The 21632-nt window shown below is 34.8% G+C and overlaps 1 protein-coding gene across 50 annotated transcripts; it reads right to left on the reverse strand.

Annotated features, from left to right (window-relative positions):
- Positions 1-1366: 1366 nt before the first annotated feature.
- LOC120092826 (uncharacterized) lies at positions 1367-21561 on the reverse strand. 50 transcript variants are annotated; one of them, XM_039051041.2, is made up of 7 exons: positions 21499-21560; positions 21063-21142; positions 20773-20814; positions 19484-19580; positions 15247-15298; positions 15022-15107; positions 1367-1916 (listed from the first exon to the last, which is right to left on the reverse strand). In XM_039051041.2, the coding sequence occupies exons 4-7, from the start codon at positions 19517-19519 to the stop codon at positions 1602-1604; spliced, it is 489 nt and encodes a 162-aa protein (XP_038906969.1). In that variant the 5' UTR covers positions 19520-19580; positions 20773-20814; positions 21063-21142; positions 21499-21560; the 3' UTR covers positions 1367-1601. The 50 variants fall into 50 exon arrangements, 17 of the variants coding, with proteins under 17 accessions (XP_038906969.1, XP_038906968.1, XP_038906966.1 ...); XM_039051040.2 differs by lacking the exon at positions 21499-21560 and adding an exon at positions 21239-21476; XR_005486194.2 differs by lacking the exon at positions 21499-21560 and adding exons at positions 2256-2352; positions 4626-4780 and having other exon boundaries at positions 1367-1937; positions 19489-21481.
- Positions 21562-21632: the final 71 nt, after the last annotated feature.

Consider the following 21632-nt stretch of genomic DNA (forward strand, 5'->3'; position numbering starts at 1 on the left):
TGAGTTCGACCTCAGATCACCCGAGAAACTTGCGTTCGCGTTATATTTAGCGTGAGCGCAAGAAAACTTGTGACAGGAACACATGGTCATCGCATATGAGATCAACGCATATTTTCCTTTCTAACGCATGACCGCCGATGCATGAGTATAAACGCATACCTTAAGACATGCATCGCATATTGCGTCCCACATGATTTTAGCCATCAAGTTTTTTGGCGGCTAATTTCACGTCACTAGAGGGCTCTGAGTCTGGACTGCAAAGACTGACTCACCGAACTATCTGCTGTGGAAATGTTCACTTAGTGTATACACTGGGGACTCCTCTATATCTTATAGGGTATAAATCCTTGTACCTTTGAAGAATTGGCAACTCGCGCCCACGACATAGAGCTAAGCATCGCCAACAAGGGAACAAAGGATTTCCTGATCCCCGAGCCGAAGAAGGACAAGAAGGAAGTAAAAGGCACTGAGAAGATTGTGAAAGGTGCCATGAAGGAATCAATGGTCGTTAATACGATTCTGTTGAAGTTTTCCTTGAAAGGGAAAAAGAAGAAGATGGAAAAGAAAGATGAAGGAGTCGAAAGACGTCGCCTAACTTTAAAGGAGCGGCAGGAAAAAATCTACCCATTCTATGACTTCGACGTTGCGGATATAACCGTTTTGCCCCTATAATTACATCTAACTTCTTAAATACTACTGATCCCTCTAATGAACAATAAATTGTAGTCCAACTATGACCAAACCCCTCTCAAACCAGGAGAGGGTGTGGCACCATATTGTTTAAGCTCCACAATCAGCCCTTAAGGGAGAAATTTATCTACTTACCCCGACATTGGGAAATGATTGAATTTCTTCTTGTGTAGTTGTGTTTCCAACTCCCCAATCAGATGAATCCACAAAATGGTAGGCTTGTTGAGTTTGCGATCTGGTCGCTCTCACCCATACAAATCAAAGGACCGCCTTCATAGGCTGGAGTTCACAACTCACTCAGGATTCAAGTCATGTTACCTATGGTTATCTTGGTGAAATGTAAGTCTCTATTATGAACGACGTTATATAATAAGGCTAAATATTTCGTGATCTGGTCTTATACAAACATCTTTGTATATAATACCCTCGTTCACAAGTATCCACGTGAGTGATCAGGATCAGATCATTTGTAGCAGTTTACAACAATTGTAACATCTACAAAGCGAGTCATACTTGTAGTATCACCAAGATTAGGTATCCAACCTTATCCATCTACTACATACCATTTAGGTTATCACTTAAACATGATCCACTTGTATGTCTTTACATATATGTTTAAGCTACAAGAAAACCTTGGATGATAGTTTATTGATTATAGATTTAATGAAACTAAATGTCAAATAAAACATCACATATTTTATTAGATAAATAAAATGTTTGTATAATACAATTAAAAACTATAGGACTCTACGAGATTTAGGGCACCAACCCCAAAAGTTACATGCTTCCTATGATGGGATTTTAAGTCTGCATGGCATAACATGGACATACAAGATTTATTTAATTATAACATACATTCATAATGCATCAATAATTAAACACACACTGATATGGACCAGTTTTGGCGGCTTTCAATAGTTTCTGGAATTCATGAACCAACCTAAACCAGATCTGAACTGCTCGAATCGAACCTCCAAGGCTTGAAAAAGGGTTGAACTGGCCAAAAACGAGCTAAACCGGACCTCCAAGACCTGAACTGGCCGAACCATTTCTCTTGAACCGTCGGTCGAGTTGCTCGTGTGTCTTCTTGGCTGGGATGAATAGCGCTGCAACGCTTCATCCCAGCGTTGCAACACTCTGTGGGTAGCATTGCAATACTGTCTGGCAGTAGTTTCACAGCAGGTTTTCTTCAGCTGACCTTTCTTGATTCTTTCTTCAATTGCAACCTAATTGCAACTCTTTTAACTCTAAAAAATTTATAGACTCTTAATCACACATTAAGGCCCATAAACAAAGAACCAATTATAATAATTAATACTTAATTGAAGAGAACTTAAATGTCAAATCTGAAATTATCCATATCAGCAACCATTTTCATACAACCTATGAAATCATCCACCAAGCTAAAATTATCACGAATTGAGTGGTTAAATCATACTCTGATACCAATTGATGGAGTTAGCATGCAATTAGCGGAAGCAAACAAATCATTAAGCATTCTAATTCATCAATTTTAGCAACTAAGTAAGCATGTTCGTAACATAAAATAGGGTTTGAAGATATACCTTTGAAGACCTCCTTTTTCAACTTCGAATTTAGCTTGATTCTTGACTCCAAAATCTTGTAGACCACCACTTGATCTTCCCTACTATTCTCTTTGACCTTAGATTAGGTGGTGGAACCCAAAATGAACTTAAATTTTAGGGAATTTTTAGGAGGAAACATTGATTTTTCAGCTAAAGTTGAAGAACACTTCTTCAACCCTCATCAACAAAATTCAATTTTGCATGCATTGTAATCTCAGTTGAATCAACTGATTTTATTCAACCTAGTTAGTGCCATAAAATTGCATAGATAAAGGACATCAAATCCACAAGGAAGGTAGAATTATGAGTGTTTAAAGTGAGATAACCTACTTACTCAATTTTCATTTTTCAAATTAAAAATCCAATTTTATTTAAAATTTATTAAAATCAATTTATTGAATTTTCATTAAAATTTAATTTTAATTTAATTTTCCAAAAAATTAAATTAATACAAAATTGATTTTCTACATTTTATTTTTCATAAAATTAAAAATTTTAATTTTTTAAAAATAAAATTAATTCAAATAATTTATTTAAGTAATTAAAATAGTTTAGTATCAAATATTAAATTATTAAAAAACCAATTCCACAAATATGAATCCCTTTTCCTGTAATTAATATTTAAATCAAATTTAAATATTATCCAATTCTCCAATTTTGTTTAATTCATTAACTAAACGTTTAATTATATCACATATAATTAATAATTCCCTCAATTTGAATTTGGACGTTTCAAATTCTCTTATCACGTTATTCTAAGGTTTAATCCATTTATGAGCTAGGAGGGGAATCTAATGAACCTATAGATCATAGGCTCCAACGATCTGAGATTAACCGGCTAAACTCTTTAACCCGAATTAACCAACATTCGTTAACTATCGGGTCAGTCCACTAAAGCTCGGTAGTTGCACTTCCCTCACTATAGATATAATTGTGTCTACTTGATATAACCATAATTAATAAGTTAACCCTTCACAGGTTGTTCGTAATAACAATTGGGTCAAAAGTTGTTTTACCCTCGAGATTACATCTTGTTTCTTATGTCTCACGAATCCTTTAATGAACAATTGGTTTGTGATCCAATCACTATGAGTGGGTGAGCCCCTTATTCAAAACTCGGAGTCAACACTTAAGATTTATGTGTAGATTTGAATCTTTGAGTGAAGTTTGGAATAAATTTGGAGCAAACAAAATGTTTGGAACGTTAATTCAAGTTTCAGTTGGGAATTGATTTCTTGGATTAGTTTTGGAATTTCAATCTAAGGTAAGTGACTTTCTATTGGTTCGCCTTCAAACCAATCGTCCCTACCACTTAGACTATTTATTTAAGATTACTTGGATTGTTTCTTGAGACTGTTAAGATTGACTTGACTGATTATTCTAGACTGTTTGGATTGATTATTTATGACTAATTGAACTGCATGATTTAGTGGCATTGACTAATTGGATTGGACTGTTTGACCATGATGAATGTATTGTTGACAGAAGATATACTGGAAACTTTACCCAAAAGATAAATGACTATAAAATATAACACAAGAGTTATATGAAAACTGATATATGCTAAGTTATAGGGTTCTTGTTAGTTTATTTTATCGAGGCAGGTGTACACATATGACTGTAACATTTATGATTGATCGTGGACCTTCGAGTTACATAGTATGACTGATGTATGTTCTTTTGGGTTCATGTTTATAATTGATTCGTGTACCTTCGGGTTACACACTATGACTGATTCATGTTCCTCCGGGTTCATGTTTATGACTGTTTGTACCTTAGGGTTACATATTATGACTGATGTATGTTCCTTCGGGATCACATATATGACTGATAGGTGACCCCTTCGAGATCACAACGACTGAAATGATATGGGTGTACACCGGTGCCTAGAAAACCTAGCTAACAGGTAACATAGAGAGCCTAGTAGTCACTTACTGGGTATTGTTATACTCATTCTTTCCTCTTTTATGTTTTTTCTTCAGGAAATGACAAGAATGGACTAGCGAAGAACAAATGGACACGTGACAGAGCCATATGAGAACAAGAGAAACAGTTTTTGCTCAGCCTATATATATATATTTTTTTGTTAGTAATTTAATGACAAAAATTTAATATTTTGAATATTTTCTTTGTAAATGGTTTTAGGGGGCTCGATTAATTTTTTTAAATTATTTAATAAAATGATTTGAAATAGTCATCCTTGTTTTAATAAATTTTTGCTATAATGGTTAAAATATTTTGAATGTAAATGTGCATTATATTTTAACGGCCCTTATCAGAGTACTCAAAAGGTCAAGTCATTATAGTTGGTATCAGAGCGTAAGTTTTAGGTTCTTTAGACTGACTTACATGTAAGTCTTGGTTTTGTATCCCTTATGGCTATTCACGGATCCTGCGTCCTTGCTGACCATGTTCTATCATTGAATGTTTTATGGAAAATGTGTTTAAAAGCCTTCATGTCCAAGATTTATGTATTGATTGAATGTCATTCATAGTTTAACGACCTGAAAGAAGTTAGTATGAGATGACTTTTTCTTCTGATATTATTGAAAGAAAGAATGATCATTATAAGGCCATTTGGCACTAGGATATTTCATGGAAGGACTGTTCGAGACGACATATATTTATGTTCAAAGATATTGAAACTTGATAAAACTATGCAATGTTATGAACTTATAACGGGAATGAAAGAAAGGATTTAATTGTTTTAGCCATAGAATAAGGTAGGTGAGTTGAAAATTCACTGAGGAATAATATTAAGTTTTGCATTAAGAGAATAAAATTGGTGGTGCTACAAGAAACTTTATCACAAGGCACACGTTTTTAAGTACGAGACTTAAATTTCTTTATAAGATAATAAAGAGGTGAACAAGAGACTTTAGTTCTATTAAGGATTACAAGATATTAGAGACAAAATATTTCAAGAGAAATTTGAAAGGATTAATAGGTCATGATCACTTTCATGGTGTCAACGTTTGTGGACCGAGTAAGGTATGTTGTTTTGATTCTTCATGTAACGTGCCTAAAAGGAAGAAGAGTTACTAGTTGGAGCATAAAGTTATAATATGAGGAACTCTTTACAAAACCTAGGTAAGATGAACTGGTCAAGGAAGACCAAGATGGTTGAAGTTATAATTGGCTTTAAATGAGAGAAAGAAAGTTGTTGGATTGAATTATTCTAAGGGTATTTGGATTTGAACTATATTTTTGTTACAATGAAAAACTCAAGTTTAATTACTTATGTCAAGAGGAAGGATAAGTATTTGGAGTTTAAAAGCAATATTATCTTGTGGGGAATACCCTACTAAAGTTCAAATTTTGGAATGAAATTTTAGATTTTTGGAAAAGGTTATAAAGGGTCACATGTCCTGGTTTAGGGATTATGTTTCACTCGAAAAGTGAAAAGTGCACCTTCAAGTTTTTGGGTTAAACAAGGACAAATGTGAAAAAAATAAAAGTATTTAACGAAAGGTTTTATTAATTTCAGAGATAAATGGAAATTAATGTGTTCAAGACTCCCAAGTAGTTAAGTATGGTTTGGATTTTAAAACATGATATAGGTGGATACAAGGCGTTGGTTTTGGTGTAAAAGAGGAATCTCTCATTACCATTTGGAACTATGGACTATAGTATGCATTGTTTGGGAAAAATATGGCTTGCTTAAGTGGTTGGATTGTAGATTGTGAAGGGGTTTCGAATGGTCACATGTTTTGATGTGGATATATTTCACTAGGAAATTAAAAAAAGAAAAAATCTTGGATTTCTTGGTCTTGGAAAATGTTACAGAAAGACTCGAACTCAAGAATTAGAACAGTTCAGCTGACAATTGAACCATTATCAACCTCTTTCTATTAGGTGTTGTAACCACCAGAGCTTCATCGTTGACCTATCGTCTACACACATATAAAGGAAATCAAATGTGAGATTAATGTAAGAGTGAATAAGTAATCGAGAGAGCAAGTATTCGTTTTGTAATAGTTTGAAGAGTAATAAAAGAGAACCTCCCAATTTGCACAGTGGACGTAGGCCTTTGGCCGAACCACTTAAACTCCTGTGTCTTTTCTTCTTACCTCTACGATCGTTTAGATTTTTCTAAGGTATCGTTTACATGATCGTGTAGTTCCTATTGCATCGTGTACACGATCATTTAACTCCACACTCAATCGTCTATATGATCATTTAGCTCCTCAGCTATCATCTACACGATGGTCTAGCTTCAGTCAACCGTCGTCTACATGATCGCTTAACGCTTCCTCCAATCATTTACTTAATTGAACTATCGTCTAGTTCTAACAGAAGGATTTTCAAGCTTCAAAATTCTCTCTCCCCTGACTCTTGAATTGTTTTCGACCGTTATATCTGAGTGTTTTGTGATTATTAACATGAAGATCTTGTCATCTGGGACAACAAGTGGTGTAAAAGCTCAGTGAACCGTTCAAGACAGCTCCAAGATTTGAATTATTGATTTAGAATAGTCAATCTTGAAGACCAAGAATGGCAACTACCAGATATGAGATTGAGAAATTCGATGGCAAGACTGACTTTGATCTGTGGGAAGCAAAGATTAAAGCAATCCTGGGGTAGCAGAAGGCTCTCTTGGCCATTACGGACCCTGCAAAGTACCCTGAAACACTCTCTGAGGTAAACAAAAAGACTATTGAATCAAATGCATATGGAACCATTGTTATCAATGTTACAGACAGTGTTTTGAGGCAGATTGTCGATCAGCCTACTGCCTATGCCGTGTGGAATAAGTTGAATTATCTCAACAAAGATCTGCTCAACAAAGCTTTCTTGAGGGAAAGATTCTTCATATATAAGATGGATGCAGCAAAATCCCTCATGGATAATCTTAATGAGTTCAAGAGGCTGTCTTCTGAGTTCAGATCAATTGGAGATAATATTGGAGAAGAGAATGAGGCATTCATACTATTGAATTCTCTACCAGAATCTTTCAAAGATGTGAAGACCGCATTGAAATATGGTAGAGAAAGAATTACCACATAAGCTATCATATCAGCTGTAAGAGTCAGAAAAGTTGAATTACAAATGACTAAGATAGATCAACCAGGATATGAAGGCTTGTTCTCAAAGGGGAAGAATAAGAACAATGGAAGGGCAAATAGAACAATGGTGACAAGTCCAAGATAAAGTACCATTTTTGTCACAAAATGTGGCACATGAAAAAGAACTGTTATGCCTTGAAGAGAAAATTGAACCAACAAAACAAGGGGGTAAGCAGACCGAAGCTACTATAGGAGAGAATTCCCTAGTCTATTCAGATGCTTTAGCTGCTACTGAAGAAGGTGGAGACCAGAATACTATGGAGACTCAATATTAGGTGTTAGATTCTGGTTGCTCAGTTCACATGACACCATCCAAGGGATGGTTTTGCACTTATAAGATGTGAGAGGTGAACTGAGCTCTAGGGGAATCAATAATACTTGCAGAGTTATGGGAATAGGGTCTGTGTCCTTGAAGATACAATATGGTTAAGTCAAATTGATAAGGAACGTGAGGCATGTTTCAACTTTGAAGATGAATCTCCTTTATTTGGGGATGTTTGATGCCATAGGATGTGAATATAGGGGTGTGGGAGACACTTTTGAAATTATTAAGGATGTTAAAGTGGTTTTGGTGGAAACCAAGGTAAATGGATTATATGTCATCAAGGATGTGCAAATGGCACACTCGGCTTTGTTAGCAACTGATGAGAAACCTAATGAAGATGAGTTGTGGCACAAAAGACTCCCAGATATCTGTGTGAGGGGGCTGTAAGTGCTATCTAAACAGGGAATTCTACCAAGGGGTATTGGAGATAGCCTTAAATTTTGTGAACATTATATATTGAGCAAAGCAACAAGATAGCAATTCCCCAAAGGATAACACACTTCAAAGAAAATCCTTGAATATGTGCATTCAAACTTGTGGGGGCCAACTTGTTGAGATTGGTGTCCTAATTCTCCCAGAGTCTCGTAGTTTGTAAACATTATACACATTGTTATGAATAAAAAAAAGTTATTTTATTCTGCATTTACTCATATCCAATAAACAAAGCTCCATGGTTATTGTATGTAAACTTAAGCATGTATATGAGATATAAAAGTGGATCATGGCTTAAGTAATAACCTAAAAAGGTTTTTAGTATAACAATATAGGAGGGGTACCTTATCCTGGTGACACTATGGATACGGCCCGCTTTGTAGAGGCTTACAAGTGTTGTGAACTACTACAGATGGTCTAATCCTGACCATTCATGTGGAGACATACGAGCGGAGGTGTCCTATACAAAGAGTTTGTATAAGACCGGAGCACGAGATGATTCGTCTCTTTATATAATGTCGTTGATACTTGAGATTTACATCTCACCTAAAACGACCATAGGTGACATGATCTTAATCCTGAGTGTTTTGGTTACTCCTGCCTTTGAGGGCAGTCCTTTGATTAGTATGGGTGAGAATGGTCAGATTGCTAACTTAACAAGCCTACCTTTTTTGGGGATTTTTCTGATTGGGGAGTTGAAAACTCAGTTACACAAGACGAAATTCACTCCTTCCCTGAAGTAGGGGTAAGTAGATAGATTACTCCCTTAAGGACTGATTCCGGGTATTGGACATAGTGCTTTCTTTGGAAGAGAGAACTCACTCATAGTAGGACCATGACTTATGTTCATTAGAGGGATCAATGGTACTTAAAAAGGTAGATGTAACTATAGGGGCAAAACGGTAAATTGGCCCAACTATACTTACAAGCGATCCGTGAAGGGTTACCGCACTGTTGATTGGTTTATATGGATATAAAATATATCTATAGTAAGGAGAGTGCAGTTGTCGATTTTCAGTGGAGTGCTCGACAGTTAACGAATGGTGGATCTCGTGACTAGAATTTAGTCAGTTATTCAAGTATCATTGGAGCTTCAAGCTATAGGTTCATAAGGTCCCTTTGGTAGCTCAATGGATTGAAGTTGAGAATTAGTTCTTGGGGGTTGATTTGAAATGTTCAAATTGACAAGAGAAAATTCAATTATATATGATATAATTGGTGTGATGTATGAGATATATCAAGTGGAGGAACAATGTAAATATGATTTACATTAAGTACCATAAAATAGAAAAAGAACTATGGTTTGTATGTTCATGAGATGAAATATTAAAACTATAAGTTATAAATATAATATGTAAGTTGGTTATCATATTTATTTATAATAATATTAATTATTTGATAATTATCCCTGTTTCTTTAATAACCAATTGAGTGGGAGTTATTGGTGGTTTTATGATAACCGTGAGATAAAAGGAAAAATGTTTACCTAAAATTAGAAGTTACTTGATTCGGAAAGAAACTCACGATGAAATGCTATCAAGTGAAAGTGTTTCACTAAGCGATAGCTAGTAAAGAGACTAAATGATTGTGGAGTTTAACTATACGATAGTTCACTCAGCTGGTTGTAGCTAAACGATTGTGTGGCATTGTCAATACGATAGGCTGCCATCTTTTACACGATTGAGCACATTGTCTATACAATAAACTGTGTCACCTCCTACTTGCTCAACCGTCTACACAATTGTTTTCCTCCAGTCTTTTCCTCTAACCAAGATCATACAGAGGCCACAACTCCTGGATTCTCACATTGAGAATACCAAGGTAACCATTATGGTGGTGTTCTCACTTAACTCAATTGATTTCGAGGTTCTAGATGCCATTCATTGGGTTCGTGTTCATTGTGTTCGTGCTGGTGATCGTGTTGCACTGGTCGTTGCGTTCGATGGTTGTGTTTTTGTGGACGCTGGTAAATTGATCGAGGGAGTTTGAAGAATGAGTCTTCAAAGGTACGCATACTCTATCCCTTGATTATCTAGTTAGCATGCTGTAATTCCTAGTTGTTGCATGATCTGTGAGTTTCTGTTTTAAGACTGTGATTGTGTATGTTCAATTTCGAAATGGAATTTGGAACGATCCTTCTGCTGCTCATGGAAATTCTCATGTCTGATTTCCTTCACAGCTCACTCTCCATCTCTTAGTGGAGCAAGATACTTTCTTTCATTTGTAGATGACTACTCAAGGAAGAGTTGAGTTTACTTTTTAAAATCCAAAAATAAAGTATTTAGTAGATTTAAAGAATGGAAGACCTTGATTGAGAAGCATACCTTTAAATAAATTAAACATTTGAGAACTGATAACAATTTAGAGTTTTGTGGAGAGGAGTTTAATTTGTTTTGCAGGGAGCATGGCATAGTAAGGCATAGAATTGTGAGGTACACACCTCAACAAAATGGAGTAGCTGAAAGGTTGAATAGAACAATGTGGAAAAGAGTAAGATGTCAGTTGTCCAATGCCTTGTTGCCTGAAAAATATTGGGTTGAAGCTGTCTTCTACACCATAGACACTCTTAATAGATGCCTTCATCAATCTATAGGGCTGAAGACTCCTAAAGAGAGGTGGACAGGGCAGCCACCTAAGCTAGAACACCTAAAAGTGTTTGGTTGTGTAGGCTACGTGCACCAAAGCCAAGGGAAGTTGAAACCAAGGACTGTAAAGTGCATGTTCTTAGGCTTTACACCGGGAGTAAAGGGCTTTAAGTTGTGGCATCCAGTTGAAAAGAGGTATGTGAACAGTAGGGATGTGTCTTTAGAGAAAATGAGATGTTCATGATGGCAGAACAACCATATTCTACATTAACAAAGACTAGTAGTACTAGATTTGAGGAAGAGCCTCAAAATGATCATGAAGCTTCTATTTCCTCTCAATATCAAGAGTTAGAAGGTGATGAGGCTACTAAAACCAGTGAGCATGTGTCAAGTGATCAAGTTGAGACACATGGGGACTTACACAACTACTCATTGGCAAAAGACGGGTCTAGAAGAATAATAGTACCACTAGCAAGATACCAAGAATCTGATTTTGCTAGTGTAGCATTGAGTGCTACCATTTCTTTGAGTAATAATGAATCTTCTAGCTTTGAAGAAGCAACAAACAACCCAGATGCTAGGTAATGGATTAAGGCTATGAATGATGAAATGAAGTCCCTCAATCAAAATGACACTTGGAAATTAGCACCTTTTCCTAAATAGTACAAACCTATCTCATACAAATGGATTTACAAATTTAAAGAAGAGATTCCAGGTGTGCAAAAGTCTAGGTTCAAGGTTAGGCTTGTTGCTAAGGGGTTTGCTTAAAAGGAAGGCATTAACTACAATAAGGTGGTTTCTTTAGTTGTGAAGCATACTTCCATCCGACTGCTCCTTTCCCTAGTTATGCAAAAAGATTTGGAGCTAAACCAGTTGGATGCAAAGACAGCCTTCCTACATGGGCTGTTGAATGAGACAATTTACATGAGACGACCTCAAAGCTATGTTAAAAGTAGAGAAAAAGACCTTGTGTGTTTGTTAAACAAGTCCATATATGGCCTAAAACAGTCACCGAGATGCTGGTATGAGAGGTTCGATGAGGTGATCTCCAAGATGGGGTTCAAAAGGAGCTCTGTTAGAGGAAATTAGGGATGGGGTTGCACATGCAATCATGTGTTAGACATGGCTTAAGCTATGCGTTTACGCCCATGCGTCAGAGGTCATGCGTCGGAATGAAAATGCATTAATCTAATATGCAATGACCACACATTCCTATCACAAGTTTTCTTAGGCTCACGCCAAGTATAAGGCGAACGCAAGTTTCTCGAGTAATCCGAGGTCGAAGACAGGGACTTGTCACTCAATAATGCTCGTGACGCAATGCGTTTGAGGCGATGAATAAAAATTAAAAGAAGAATTTTAATGGATTTACACACTACTCCTACTCCTAATTAAACAGATTGAGCAATAGAAGACTTGCGATGAAAATAGGTAGATACACAACAACCATTAACGCATATTAATGTTTATTATCTTAAATCGCTCGAGTAATCCCAGCTCGTCACACTAACGCATCGCACACCTCCCGGTGGTCAGCCGCATGACTATATTGTGCATGGTTGTGTCGAGCATAAGATTGTGCCTATCTCTAGGAAAAATGCATACTTTGCTTTAGTGCGTTCCATCTCTTACCTTCTCAGGCAGTTAGACGCGGCTATTTAACTTATAGACAAGCAATGCAACAACCCATAGACAAGCGTTGCTATAGCCTTTCACCAAGCAAAGAGGATTAACTCACTATACTCGTACAAAGCACACTTCTCGGTGGGTTGCTACATGCGTCCTATCTCTAGGCTATACGATTAAGTACGCGATCGCCTTTGATAAATAAACGATGAAGGTAAATGATGATGAAGATAAAGATGATGAAAAAGATGGCATTGAAGGAATCAAGAGATGCATTGATTACAAAATGTCTTAATATCTTAAGCTAAAATGTAATACAATACAGAGGTTAGAAGAGAAATGAAGGACTTTGCGTCAAGGCTGCCGGTGGTGCCATGGATGAATGGTGAACATGTCTCTCTCGAGCTCTATCTCCGGCGAAAGCTCCGGTCGTCACTCGGTCTGGTTTGTGAAAGTGAAGAATTCTCACTGAAAATCTTGCTCAAGCTCTCATCTGTGATCGCAAACCTCTGCCTTGAGGCAGAAGTTCGGATGCCTTGAAATGAAGGTCCAAGGGGCTATTTATAGAGTTTAAACGCTGACAGCTATCATGATTGCGTTATGTCTCACTGCTGCCTTTGTCCCGGTATGAGCAATATCACATCGTGTTATTTTGTTGATACTCCCAAGGTATGCGTCCGAACTTGATTTAACTGAAGTATCAACGCATTCTACCCATCTTGCGATCGCCCTTCTATTATGGTTGTTACTCTGTGGCCGCAATCTCCAATTGATCACCGCATTTGCTTGATCACTACAACTTCTATGCGATGGACGCATGCAATCACCGCATGCATTTGTTTATGCAAAAGTTCGGCTTTCAGCGCATGTGTTTGTCTTTGTGGTCGCCTGGCTTTAGTGCATACGTTTGTCTGTGATTGCTTATTTCCAATGCATGCGTTTGATTCCTGCGATAGCTACAAAAATAGACACTTTGGCACGGAGTAACGTATAATATTGGGGTTAGTAAGGATTTAGGTGCTAATTGATGCAAAACTCAATTTTTCACAAATTCTAAGTATTATAACCGCATTTTCTACTTATTAGCCCTCATAATTCTAAATAAAAGGCTTATAATAACTGGCATTTCTGCCAGTTATCATACCCCCAAACTTAGAATCATGCTTGTCCTCAAGCATGCGTTATACTCAAGAAATTCTTAACTCACCTTCCGACGTTTCTTTGCGATGACCAGCTTCTTAGAATATAATTTACAGACACCTCTGACCATCACCATAATGCTTTCCTCCACTTTGACTGCTTCTTTAAAAAGATCTTTTCTAAGTTTATTTCTGGCAAGCCTTTGCTCAAAAACTTTTTATTCATTCACTACAATTTTGCGTTTAGCTTTTGAGAATGCGTTCGTCAAAAATACTTCAAAACTTTGCGATGACTTATTCAAATGCGGCGTTGAACCTGGTTATGCCCTTCGTTATGGCTTACCCCCACGTATGTCATGCAGGCATCCAACTTGGTTGCGTTCCATATTCAACTAAACTGTTGTCTCGTTTGATTTGACTTGTGCTGGACAGAGGAGTTGCGCTTATGCGTTGATCCTGGCGACTTGCCTTCGTTTTGGCTTGCCCCCACGTGTGTCATGCGGGCATCCAACTACGAGCAAGTGCCTTTCACAGCTTAACTCTTATCAACATGGGTTTCCCCATTGCATTGACGGTGGATTTATTATTCTTCAAAAGCTCGCTTCACTTTTTTTTTTTTCAAATGATCGTAATGCAATGAACGCAATTCTCCGAGACCGCTGCCAATCCCAAACTTAGAGGTTGGCAGTGTTCTCACCATAAAGCTAAAAACAAAATTACAAGAATGTGATAATAAATGTTTGAACAAAGGTTTGTACAAAATAAAACTTAAGACTTTCAAAATTTGAAGAAGCTAATAAAAGTAAAGAATGTCTTGCGTTGATTAGTTAGAAGATGCGGTGAACAGGGCAGATTACTTGTTAGCCAATATAAATATTGTTCAAAGATATTACAGAGGTTCGAGATGGAGAATTCTAAGTCAGTAGGTACTCCTCTTGCTCCTCACTTCAAGCTTTCAATGACCAATAGTCCAAAGAGTACAGATGAATAATATTTGAACCATATGAAGGCTATCCCTTGTTCCTAAGTAGTGGGATCTCTTATGTATCTTCTGACTTCTATAAGACCAGACCTATCCTATGCAACAAGTATGGTTAGTAGGTATATGAAAAACCCTAGTAGAAGACATTGGGAGGCAGTCAAGTGAATACTAAGGTATTTATGTTCATCCAAGGAGGCAAAAGTCTTATATAGATAGAATGAGCCATCCAATGATGAAGTTTATGGTTATGTAGATACAAACTATGCAGGGACTTGGACACAAGACGTTCTCTATCAGGCTATATTTTCCTATGAGAGAACAATTTGATCAGTTGGTGTGTCCCTTTCCACAACAGAGGCTGAGTTCATCACATTGTCTAAAGTTGTGAAGGAAGGTTTGTGGCTGAAAGGTTTACTAAATGATTTCGTCATAACACAAACAAAAGTCAGAATCTATTGTGATAACCAGAGCACAATATACGTATCTAAGAATTAGCAGTTTCACAACAAAACTAAACATATCGATATCAAATATCATTTCATCGGACAAGAGATTGAGAAAGGGGAAGTCGAGGTAGTGAAGATTCATACCTCTGATAATGCAGCTGATATGCTAACCAAAATTGTTCCATTAAACAAGCTTGGAAGATGCATGGACCTTCTCAGGTTCGAGTTACCTGAAAAAGTTTAGCTTAAGTCAGCTCAGTGAAGCAAAGAGGAAAGGAACTTTGGATGCTTACAAAGGTCGAGATTGTTACAGAAAGACTCGAAATCAAGAAGTAGAATAGTGCAACTGGCAATTGAACCATTGTTGACCTTTTCCTGTTAAGTGTTGTAACCACCAGAGCTTCATCGTTGACCGAATCGCCTGCACATATATAAAGGAAATCGAATGTGAGATTAATGTAAGAGTGAATAAGTAATATTGTTTTATAATACCTCAAAGAGTAATAAAAGAAAACCTCCTAATTTTCACAGTGGACATAGACCTTTGGCCGAACCACTTAAACTCCTGTGTCTTTTCTTCTTACCTTTACAATCGTTTAGATTTTGCTAAGGTATCGTTTACACGATCGTGTAGTTCCTATTGCATCGTGTACATGATCGTTTAGCTCCGCACTCAATCCTCTATACGATTGTTTAGCTCCTCAACTATCGTCTACATGATCATCTAACGCTTCCTCCAATCGTTTACTTAATTGAACTATCATTTAGTTCTAAGTGAATCATCTATACAACCATGCAGCCTTTTGGTAAACGATAGAAGGATTTTCAAGCTTCAACATTTTATCTCCCTTGACTCTTTAATTGTTATCGATTGTTATATCTTAGTGTTTTGTGATTATTAACGTGAAGATCTTGTCATCTGGGATAACAGAAAAGATAAGGGATAGGGAAAATAAAAGTATTTGAGGAATATTTTGTTGTTTTGAGAAGGTAAGGGGAACTAATATTTTGAGACCAAAGACTGGGTTTAGTTTGGTTTCTAAGTTAAGAGTTTTTGGATGTTTACAGTGTTTGGGTTTGACTTCAATTGTTTTGATTTGGATTTTGGAGATGTTATTTAAATGGAGAGAAGCTAGAAATCTTTACGGGTAACTAAAGTTTGAAGTACTTATTCACTTAGATTGATGAAACAATTTAAACAAGCGGACAAGATGAAGACATATTATTTTATTTTATTTTTTTTTTTAAAGATTTGAACTTTCGATGGCAAAAGTTCTAAAGGTGAGAAGAATGTAACATCCCAAGTTTCAGGAAACTTTAAGTCAATCGTCTCAAATTATTGAGTTTAGTTTTTCTCTAATTTTTTTTTTTTGAATTTGGAATCAAACTGAGATAATTGAAAAAGTTATATTGGTTAATGTGAATTCATTTGAATAGAGATTTGAATTAATTATGTTGAAAATATTGCATTTTAACTCCCTTTTGACTTCAGATTTTGGAGTTACAATTAAATTAATTGGAAGGGATAATTGAACTATTTGAATTTAAGATTTTGGAGCCACAATTGCGTTAATTTGAAAAGATAATTGAATTATTTGGATAAGAGAATTTGTCTTTTTTTTTTTTTTTGGGGGGGGGGGGGGCTTGGAGTTTTTGAAGGAATTGAAATTTAAGAAGGAAAAGTAAATTTTGTGATTTTTAAAATTTTGTCCTCTTTAATTATAATGTTTGGATCCAAAATTTAATTAAGAAATTAGGAGAAATAACTGATTTAATTAGAATTCATTCAATCAAATATTTGAAAAGCTATGAAAATTTGGATTTAATTTAAGGGAATCTGGATAAATTATTTTAGAGTTTGAATTTATTTTTTCATAGAAGTTTGAGAAATTGAAATTTTGGAAAGAGATATGAATTTATGCATATATATTGGATTGGAATCCAAATAGGATTTGGATTTGAGGATTTTATTTATGTTTTTTAACGAGAAGGGAAAAAAGGTTTTTAAAATAAATATATAAGTAAAAGAAGTAATTTAAGTGAAGGTAGTTGGGGACTCAAGGTAATGATTTAGTATACAGATATTCGTTTTGATTTAAAACTTTCGAGGATGAAAGTTTTTTAGGGAACATTATTATAAATCTCGAATTTTTCAGGTAATTTTCATTCAATTATCATGAAATATTTAGACATTATTTTGATAAATTGGGACTAAAAGTTTAATTTGGGAGGTAAGATAATTAATTTAAAAGAAGTTTTGTAAAAAATTGGAATTTTAATCCAATTTAAGAAAAATTTGGATTAATTTACTTGGGGGGAAAGTGTGATTTTTAAATTCATTAAATATTTGGAAGGATGTATATTTATCTCAACTATTTGATTGTATATTCTCTTTAATTTTGGTTTGGAGCCAAAATTAAGTTAGCAGAGAAGTTAGTTGGTTTGAGGTTAATTTGAAAAGTGATTTGAAATTCTTGGATTATTACAGTTGACCTCGAGGTTCATTCATGAAGGTGATCCTTTGATTTGTATGGGTAAGAGTGGCCAGACCGTTGACTCAATAAGCATACCATTTTGGGATTCGTCTGATTGGAGTGTTGGGAATAGAGTTGCACAAGACGAAATTCACTCCTTACCTAATGTCGGGGGTAAGTGACAGATTGCTCCCTTAGGGTTGGTTCCAGGGCTTGAAGATTGTGGTGCCACACACTAGTTGAACTATGACTTATTGTTCGGATTAATGATACTTAAGGAGTTAGATGTAACTACAAGGGCAAAACAGTAGTTTTGACTCAACTGTACTTATGAGCCATTTGTGAAGGGTCATCACACTATTGATTAGTTATATCAATGGACACAAAAATATATAGTGGGAAGAGTACAATTGTCAATCTTTGGTGAAGTGGCCTTCAGTTAATGGATGTTGGATAATTTAATTAAAGAAGTTTAATTAGTTATTCAAGTACCGTTGGAGTTTCAATTTGCAGGTTCATAAGATCCCCTCTGTAGCTTTAGGATTTTTGAGAATTAATTTTGGATTAATTTGAATTGTTCAAATTAATTAAGAGATTAATTGGATATATGATATAATTAATTTAAATTAATTATATGTGATATAATTAATATAATGTATTTGATACATTATAATATAAAGTTTACTTTGAGAGGAACTAAATATTTGAATATGATTCAAATACTAATTATATAGATTTGATTTATATAATTAAATTTAATATAAATTTGATTTATATTAAATGTCATAAATGATTGAGAGAATTCAAACTATAGATTATATTGTATTTGATACAATATAACAACTATAGGTTATGTGTTATATTCGATATGACATATAGTTTAATATATAATATATAATAAGTTGGTTATCATATATATATATATATATATAATTTTTATTATTAAATTAAAATTTCAAATTAATTTAGGAGAGAGTTATAACTCCCTCCCCTATTTTCTTTCATTATCAATTACGTGGAATGGGCAGTTTTTACGAATTCTTCTTTGTCTACTTCAAAGAAGTCTATGATATTTTTCCCAACGCTTTTCTTCTAAAAAGAAATTTCCTCCCTTCTAAAATTCTTCTCTCCCTCTCTCAAAATCAACTGAGCACACACACTCTTGTTATTTTCACCCTACCCTAAGGAGAATATAGAGGAAAATCTTGTGGTGGTGGCCATTTTAGTTTTTTGTTCGTGATCATTCAAAAAGAGGAGATCGTGAAGATTTCTTGGCTTCAAAAGTAAGTGTGATTAATCCAAACCCTTCTTCCCTTCTCCGTTTAATTTGCATTGTATCCGGTAAAATATGTGGAATGCATAGCTGTGTTTCTCTGTAATTTACTTTTCTTTGATTTTGATCCCCACTTTTCTGTAATTTACTTTTTTTTATATTGAAAATTGGGACTGATTTCCACTTCCGCATCAAACTTCACTGATCCCTTCATTAACAAGATTGATTTTTTAAAAATAGAACCAAATGGTAATAGATAATGCTTCCTTACCTTTTGATCTACCAAAAAGATCCAAATCCAATGTCTCAGAAACGAACAAAAAAACCCATAACAAAAATAAGAAAATCGAAGAAACCAATAAAATTCAAAAGGCTTAATAAAACAATCGTCCAATCATCAATCAATTCTAGGTTTCATCTAATTGACCTTGAAACCAACTGCTCAGAAACCCCCAAGCACAAGAAATTGGATTCCTAAACCCTCATTCTAGGTTTTATTGTTCGTGTCTTTTCTTTTTCTTTTCCTCTCAATTTGATAGTTTGTATTTCCTATACTTTTATTCCTTTTCATTATGAGAAGTTGTTTATGGTTTCAAAAAAGTTGAGAAACCAAAGATGATAAAAAATCATTCTACGCTAAGGTTAAATGAATATCATATATGATATATATGTATCACTTTATCTAGACTCACCTTTTTTTATCCTCTTTTCCTTCTCAATTCATTTGAATCAGTATACAGTAAGGAGAAACATTATTGATTTGTTTTATTAACAATTTTTTTAGTGCAACATGTAAATTTGTGACGATTCAGATCAGATGCTGCTCACTGCTTTCAAAAAATTATTAAATAGGAAAAACCTGACTTTGATAATAGTTGATTGAGTAATGGCTCATCTGGTCTACTTTCCACGGCCATGAGTGAATTTCATAGATTTATGCAACTTCCTTAGCCAAGCTATGCAATACACAATCAAGAGAAATCCATAATGTCATAAACACTAGAATACTTAGAAGTAAGAAACTAAAACAACTTAGCAATTTATCAATAAATAAGATGATATAAAAAGCATTTGCACAAACTCATAGGGAGTATATAATCTCCGTGACATAACCTTTGCTGCATCTATGTAGATTTCAAGAGCTGCAATTCTTCGAAAACAAATTAAAAAAATAAAATAACATATAAAGCACCAGCAACATCAATAAAAATAGAATGTCTACCGTGATAAATTTTTTCAAAGCTAATCAAATGGGCAAAATGAACACACTAGATGCAACATACAACACAAAAAGGACAAATTTCAGTAGGATAAGGTCTAGGAAAATAAATTACTAGGAATGAAGCTAAATCAGAGAAGCATTACGGACCTAATCGAGCTTTGCAACCAAAAAGGGGAAAAATTTAATAGGGAGATCTTCTTCGAATAAAGGGAAACACAAATATAAACTCTACATATTGTGGATATTTAGATCAATGATGTTTGAGGAGAGAGTTTCTGTTCGAATATCGCGAATCACTGTGACTATGCCCATAACAGTCGCCATAAATCAATAGTAAAACTTGAATGTTGAGTCGCTTGACTAATTGGGACTAAACCAAAATGTTTTGAATTTTAAGCATTAAAGTACAAGTTTATAGAGTCCAAAATAGAATTTTTTTTTTTTTTTTTTTTTTTTTTTTTTTTTTTATAGTGATAAAACTAAAACAAGTACTAAAGAAAAAGTGAAAATTGTTGAGTTTATTTTCAACTTCTAGCAGACCAATCAAGTTATGGAAGCAATTCAAAGAGACAAGGATGATCTTAACACTAAACAAATATTTATTCAATCAATGTGACAAAAGAATCCAATTTATGCATAATATAAATAGAAATCAAATCAGGATAGTTGCAAATAACTATTTGAAACTAACTAGTTAGCTACAAATCAAATGGTTAAATAAATACGTTAAAAATTTTACTTTGTTTGGAAACAAAAGAAAGAACACTGGAACTTCCATATGAACAAATAGAAAGATGACCAAGTATGCAATTGATGAGAAACAAAGAATGAATGGAGAAGTAAACTCAACAGTTGAATCACGAAAGACAGGGACAACAATACAAGAACAAGAGATGAGAAAAAAATAAAAATATAAAAACATATACCGTGGGGCTCCTTGGATCTGATACTTGATGGATTTAAAAGTCCTGAAAATTAGAGAAAAACAGAGAACGAGATATGAAATGGACAAAAATGAGAGAAAAATAAGAAGTGAATTAGATACAAATAGTGTTGAAAATCGAGAAGAAGAATAATATGAGAAGATACCTAATTTCAGACGATGGCAAACGACGAAGAAGGAGATGTTTGTTAATGAATCAATGTGTTGATTGCAATAAGTACATGTACAATAAAATACAGTGATCGAAAAGCCTAAACATTTTACCTGTATTACCTGAACGACCTATGCACACGACGAGCCCATATTTTCACTTATTCAATTCACCTTCCAGCAGCTAGAGAATGGAGATGAAACTTCAAAACAAATAAATTCAATTAAAAAGAAACACACAAAACCGGTAAAGTTTCCCAACAAAGAACTACACATATCAAATCAACTAAGCCTCATACGGGTAATTGAATACAGAAAATCCTTTTAGAAGTCGAGATGAAAGATTGAGCAACAAAACAAGTGAAAAGAATGAATTGAAAAGGTGGAAGGAGATGAGTTATGTGGTGTGTGTACTAGTAAATCGATTTAGAAAGTTATGGGAAAATACGAAGGAGAAAGAAGATGAAAGCAAGATGGAGAGAAAATGAAGGGTTTGTGGGTATTGTTCAATGAAGGGGCCTTGCGAAATATACAAATTGAGGAGAGAAAAAAAGCGTACTGTGATCTAATTAAGCAAGTCCAAATTTTCACTTGTCCGCCTTTTTTTCCTATACTTTTCAATAGCAATTTTTAAGAATGTAACATTGCAATGCTATAAAAAGTCCTTTTGGTTGTAGTGAACTATGCAACTAT

This window comes from Benincasa hispida, chromosome 12 (assembly GCF_027475165.1).
Source record: "Benincasa hispida cultivar pf3 chromosome 12, pf3_genome.v1.1, whole genome shotgun sequence".
Taxonomy (NCBI): Eukaryota; Viridiplantae; Streptophyta; class Magnoliopsida; order Cucurbitales; family Cucurbitaceae; genus Benincasa; species Benincasa hispida.